This window comes from Cryptomeria japonica, chromosome 2 (genome assembly GCF_030272615.1).
Source record: "Cryptomeria japonica chromosome 2, Sugi_1.0, whole genome shotgun sequence".
Taxonomy (NCBI): Eukaryota; Viridiplantae; Streptophyta; class Pinopsida; order Cupressales; family Cupressaceae; genus Cryptomeria; species Cryptomeria japonica.
This window is the reverse complement of record NC_081406.1, coordinates 27,032,940-27,039,648: the sequence shown is the minus strand read 5'-3', so window position 1 is coordinate 27,039,648 and position 6,709 is coordinate 27,032,940. Positions and strand designations below refer to the sequence as shown.

Genomic DNA, 6,709 nt, shown 5'->3' with positions numbered 1-6,709 from the left:
TAACTTTCCTCCTGAGGTGCATCTGGTTCAAAAAATATTGGTTTGAAGCCATGAGTCATCAGAGCTTTCAATCTGTGTTTTCTCCTTCTTTGGGATTATCAAGGTTCTCCTTATCATGAGGTTTTCTCCTACGTCTGGGAGAACTTCTAAATCTGGTCCATCATTTTCAGATTTAGCTAAAATCACCCTGGACGATCCTCCTTGATTTCTATCTTGCATGTTAAAATTTGAGCACTCAAATGCTCTGTGGCCTTCTTCCCCACACCTAGAACAATTAAATGGTCTCCTTTGACTTTCCCATCCTCTACCACCACCAAAACCTCTTCCTCTTTGAAACCCTTGTCCTCATTGTAGATTAGAGGACTCCGGGCGAGTATCATCTTGCTTCTCTACTCCTTGGGATGAATCTCCCCTACCATAACTTGAACCACCATGTGAAGGAGATGAAGTACCCCTTCTTCCTCCTCTATTCCTCTGAAAATATTGTTTGTTTTGTTTTTCTTCTGCCTTTAGTGCCAGTTGATAGGCCTCTTCCATACTGTCAATCTGATGCATGCTTAATTCATCCTAAATTGAAAACTTCAATCCATTTACATACCTAGAAGCCATTTGTTCATCAGATTCTTGATGCTCAACCAGAATGGACAACTAGTAAAATTCATCTGTGTAATCTTGTACAGTAGATAAGTTTTGCTTCAGATTTGGAAATCTGCGAAACAAAGTTTGTGCATAGTCTAAAGGCAAAAACTTTTCTCTTAATTTCTTCTCCATCTTGCTCCAAGTTTTGATCTTCTCTTTTCTTTTCCTTGTTCGCTCCTTTTGTAGATGATCCCACCAGATCATTGCATGACCCTTTAACTTAGTGCATGCAAACTTAACCTTTTTTTCCTCTGTCATAGATTTCCACTCAAAAAATTTCTCCATCTCATTCAGCCAATCAATCAGCTCCTCTGGTTTAAGACTACCTGCATATTCTGAAACTTCAAATTTAATTCCTTCATTCTTCCCTTCTAATGCCCTAAGCACCCTCTCTTCAAAATTTCCATGATTTATTGGCTCTTCTTCAGGCCCTTTAGACTAATCTGTATCGCCTTCATCTGAACCTTCATCAGAATTATCTTCCCTTTGCCTTAGTCTCTGATTTTCCATTATATTCGTGAGCTCTTCAACCTGCCTTTGGAGGTTTTGCATGTCTCTATGTATCTGAGCAAGACCTCTTCCTCTTCCTCTCCCAACCATCTTCCTGCTTTGATACCAGATGATGTAGCCAGTTAAAACATAACCAATATAACAAATAATAATCGAAAATAAACACAAGTCTGGATCAAATGTTCTTCATTATTCTTCTGCAATTCCAACCATTCTGCCATTACAATGAAAAATTCCCTATCTTAAACAATCACCAAAAAATTCCTTTTTGGGCAGATTTTTACAAAAACCGAAAATTGCCATTTAAGGAAATTTTCAAATCTATCCCAAAAATCACGAAATCTTCTAGAAATCTAAAAAACATTCCTACGACACCAAAAACCAACTTTCTAATCTCATAAAGATTATGAGCTCAAAATTAACTAAAAAAAACAACTTTCTAAAAAACCGAAAAAGAAAGTAAAAGCCAATTTTGAGGCCTTAGATGAAGGAATCCGACCCTGAAAATTTGAAGGCCCTACCGAACTAGGTTTATTTGTAAATCCAATCAACTCAAGATACACGTCCACGTAAAATTTCAGCCCAATCGGATAACCGAGTCAAAAGTTATGACCCCGCGAAGTCCCTGCATCACCCTTCCTCTTCGCTCTTGGTTGGCTTACAGTTGGAGGGGGGAAAAACAGTAAGACGCATGATAGAAAAATTTCATGAAACATAAACATTCGCTGACAACCAAAAATTTGCAGTTCATTCAATCAATTAATTACTAATAAGATATGTGAAACTATTGTTAAAAATAAAATTAGCCTCTTGTAAAAATCCAATGTATACCTTGCTAATTAGAGAAAAGATATCCAAAGACCTAGAATGCTATTTCTTGAGAGCTTATGAGTTTAATGAATCTAAATACACATATGATAAGTGTTAAATTATATATAATTAGTATGATAAATTTAGATTTTTACTTTAAAAAAATAAAAATTACTTATTATGTACTTAAAACTTACTATATTCCAACATTACAACTAACATCATCTTCTAATACCATGTCATCATTGCATTACCAATTAATTAAATAATTTTTATTATTTAAATAGTTAGACTAATTTTTTATTTATCCATAATAAATAGATTAATCTATTTTTCTTAATTAACTAAATAATTTTTTATCATTTATTCTAATTATTTCATTTAATACATTTATTCCAAAATAAATACAATCCACTTTTATCATTATCTACAAAATAAATTAATAAATTAAGCTATCACAAGGCTAGCTCAAAATTATCCAAATTCTTTGAACATAGACAATGTCACAAAGTCAAACAACTAGTAGATCTCCACCATTCATTTTCACACTACATCTTTAAATCTCAACCATTCACATAAAAACAGTCCTAACAACTCATGAATGTTATTGGTATGCTATCAAATTAAGTAACTTTTAAATTTAGAGCATCCACATATTATCTTGGAATACATCTAAAACAGTCAATTGATTTTGTTTGTCTTTATTTACTCTATCTAGAACATATTTTTCTATTTATATTTTTAATTGTATTATTACATTTAACCCATATCTTATAGCTTAAAGTGAGGGTCCATTCTTATATCAAAAAACAAAAATATAAATTAAATTAAAATTATTTAATTTAATGTATCCATAAAGATTATTTAAGAAGTGCAATATTAATAAATACATTTGAATTGAAAATGCTAAAATCTATAATAAATTCACACAATATATTTGCTTTGGTAGTTCCAACATTTCATAATTTAAAGTAATTTTTTAAGAAAAAACAATTCAAAAGTATTTAATATACAATAAATTTTAAAAATGAATCTAAGAGCTTATGTAGAAATAGATTTTTATTTATTTTTAATAACACTAATTAACATACATATAAGTTCCTCTAAAATTAGCTTGTATAAATAGGTACTTAAATATATAAAATTGAAAGAATATTCAATTTTAAATATATCAAAAGTAAAATATTCGTATAAGTGATTATTATAATTGTTAACCTTTAAGACTTTTCCTTTTATAAATCATTATTTATGATAATTTGTAATTTAATCTGGTTTTATATAAAGTGCCTATTAGATAATTTCCAATATTCTCATTACCATCTTATGAGCTGTGGAATTCAAATCCCATTTCTGTAGAACCGTAAGCAAGTGGCCTTTCACACAATCGTTGAGTCAGACAATCAAATCGCCATCCATTCAAAAAGAAAATACCAGTTTTCCTAACTAATGCAAAGATTCCAAAAGGAAATTCGCATGTTTTTTAGGGTTTATCGATGTATATTTTTAGAGCATTCGTTAAAAAGAAGCTTTGTTACGTTGGGTGGCGTGTAAATGGAAATGTAGGAATGAATAAATGCTCAAGGCATCTTACAAAAAGCTTTAAATGTCCAATGTATTTAGTCCCCCTCTGAAAGCCCAGTACAAAAAAACTTGTAGACAACGTTTTCTACAGTGGTCAGTTTGCTCTTTACAAGCTCCTAATTTGACTACTATACCTGCAACAATTGTTTTAAAATCTAAACATGTTTTGACTGTCCAATCAATCATTCACCCACCAACCTGCCCTGCCTATAAGCCGCCTGTAGTGCAAAAGACTCTATTTTACACAAACTTGACAGTGACGATTACAATTATAACCATTATTTGAGTTTGCAGCAACCTCAAACTCAATAATTCAAGCCCAATAAAGCTGTCTGTGATTACAGGCACGGAATATTTGACTGCTTTAAAATAGGCGAATGACAACACAGTGTCAGTTCTAGCTCTAAATCTGATTCGCACTCAGTGTGAGGCAGTTCCTGTTGGGTTATCAAATCCTTGGCTTGTGGTGTGCACAAATCGGTCTCGGGTTCGAATTCTGCTCTGCTCTTTCTGACATCATTGCAATTATGCTCAGATTCGCTGCTGGAATCGCTCGAAACAAGACAATGGTGAGCGTCTTCTTCGCCTGGGTAACCTCGTCCCCACTGCAAATTGCAGACTTCGGAGGCGGCTTCTGCATCGGAAATTATGTGTGCAATGTCTTTGGGCAATTTGGAGGCCTTCTTGGGATGCTTAAATCTGCCCTTCGTTTTAACTTTGTGAAGCTCGTTGGCAATTGATTGCATCAATGCCGATGGAGGAAGAAGATTGGTTTTGTTGTTGGCCTGTTCTGTGATCTGAGCGCCTGGCGATGTGAAGGCCTCCGCTGGCGCAATTGGATGTATTGGGCAGCCTTTCAAGATGCTTTCTACTGCTGCCTGGCATGTTTGCCAATTGCCTGACCACAAAAGACCCACTGCTCCATATATAGGATTCACCATTCTCCCGCATGCTTCGTACAACAGAGACCTAAATATAGCTGCAATACAATTAACATAAAATAATTTAGACAAGAGTATATTTTTTAGATGGTAAGTCAGATAAACTTTTTTTAACATGATCAGTGATGTTCACACCAACAGCTAATTTGAATTGAAAGATTAGATCTATAACAGACAAGAAACTCTTGTCAATAGACCCCAACCATGAACAGCTAATTTGAATTGAAAGATTAGATCTATAACAGACAAGAAACTCTTGTCAATAGACCCCAACCAGAAATTATATAATAATATTGATAAAAAAATGATGGGGAGAGTTTATCTTCCTGAAAGTAAGCAGTAAGAACTTGCAAACTTCGCTACCCTTAACTTTTTTTTGTGTAAGAGGACTTTTTTGTGTAAGGGGATTGTTTTACGAATTTTGATGTAAGTAGAAAGGTAAGGAATATAGGTAAAACGTATGAATATATCTTCAACCGAATAAGGTATATGTGGTTTTTCAGTGGGATGGACCAGTTGGAGTAAGGCGAGAGTAACTCAATGGTTTGCGTGCAGGATACCCAATCTCAATCACAATAGCGTAGTTGGAGCATTTTTCTAATACTGGATGCCGTATGATGGAATTTATAAGAGTGGAAGACTATTTCAAAATTCAATGTAAATGGAACACTGATTTTGTTGATGGGTACTTACATAAGCGATCTGGTGGCCGATCAAAGAATGAACATATGATTTTCACATCTTTCATGTCAACAAGTGGGCAATATCATCTTGTGAAGGTCATTAAAAATGTTATTAAAAATCAATATTAAAGAAGAAAAGTATATTGACTGGTTTTCTAATCAAAGGATCAATTAAGTTTGAGATCTGAGAGTAGTTTGAATGTTTTTATATAGAAAAATTTAAGATATTTACAATATATGTGAATAAGTATTGAAATAAGTATTGAAAGCTTCTGAATTCAAGAGGTGTATCTTTTTTTATTAATGTTTTAGATCATATTTTATTATATTCCATGATCAATCATCAAGATACTAAACTAGAAAAGAGAAATGTCACAGTTGAATTCAGAAATACTCATTTATAAGATTGAGATTGATACAAGTGATGATAAAGGTTGATGGATAAAGGAGTAGAGAAAGATTACCAGGCCTGAGATGCTGTGGGCCGGCGTTGATGAGGCTGGTGAGACCAGCACGGCCATAGAACTTTGCAAGGAAGACAGTAGCATTTGCTTGAGATTCGGCGTTCTTAATCCACTCCAAACAAGGCCTTATACTGCAGTTTTCATTGCAACCCTTTCTCAGAACGCGGCACCCATTACAGCTCATCCTCATTCTTCAAAACCTCAAAACTCCTGCACCCATAAAACTACAGATTATAAAAACCCACACATAACAAATGCCAAGAGAACAAAATCCCCCCTCCACAAAAAACTCTCCTCCCCTCTTTATTTACCTGAAACTCTCCAACCACTTGTATTATATCGTTGACTGGATCGATCGCAAATCCTTTTCACAGGTCGTTCTGAAAGCTGAACCAGCATATAAATGGCAAACCTATGTATATAACGACTCTAGAAAATTTGAGAACACGTGAAAAAGCTGTGAAGGAGGAAAAAAGGTAATGGGCAATTTCTGTGCTGCAACATCAACTGGTCGGGCAGAGTTTCGTACATGTGTCGGTGAAAGCAGAGATTAATGAGCGAAGAAAATGTGGAAATGAAATACAAAATGCACATACACAAGAAAAATAATTAGTAAGGTACCGAGAGAAGCGAGAGGCAAAGCGGTATATAACGCGCTGTGTTCTAAGCCAGATGTCGGACCTTAAAACGCGTTCAACGCCCCTCGTTTATCACCTTTAAAAAACTATAAAATCCAAATCCATCTCATAAAGTTGGAATGCTAAATTCCCTTGAAAAAAAAGCTCCCATAGTTTGGGGCCTGGGCAGCCTGGGCGGTTTTCAAAAAACCTTTGCGGGCAAAAGCCACGGCGCCCTTTTGACCACCGGAAAAAGGGCTGTATTCAGTGTTTTCAATTTCCTATTAAATCATTTTCTCTCTCCAAAGTCCCGGTTTCGTGGAGCTTCCTGACGGCGGTTTTGTTGTGGGCATAGAATAGGAATTCTACTGTGGGCGCCGTCGTTTTGCATGCCTCTGGTTTGGTTTCGTCGTCAACTTGTACGATAGTTTTGCGTACGAGCTCTCGCATAAGTTCAATGAATG

The 6,709-nt window shown here is 34.9% G+C and overlaps 1 protein-coding gene across 1 annotated transcript; it reads right to left on the bottom strand.

The window, feature by feature from the left end:
- Positions 1-3,546: 3,546 nt before the first annotated feature.
- On the bottom strand, positions 3,547-6,327 carry LOC131048521 (LOB domain-containing protein 41). Its single transcript, XM_057982490.2, has 3 exons — positions 5,940-6,327; positions 5,629-5,838; positions 3,547-4,519 (listed from the first exon to the last, which is right to left on the bottom strand). Exons 2-3 carry the CDS (start codon positions 5,816-5,818, stop codon positions 3,879-3,881), a joined length of 831 nt encoding a protein of 276 aa, XP_057838473.1. The 5' UTR covers positions 5,819-5,838; positions 5,940-6,327; the 3' UTR covers positions 3,547-3,878.
- Positions 6,328-6,709: the final 382 nt, after the last annotated feature.

Coding starts and splice junctions, on each gene's coding strand:
- LOC131048521 (XM_057982490.2), bottom strand. CDS start 5,818: ATGAGGATGAGCTGTAATGGGTGCCGCGTTCTGAGAAAGGGTTGCAAT. Junction 4,520..5,628: donor CCCACAGCATCTCAGGCCTG/GTAATCTTTCTC, acceptor ATTGTATTGCAG/CTATATTTAGGTCTCTGTTG.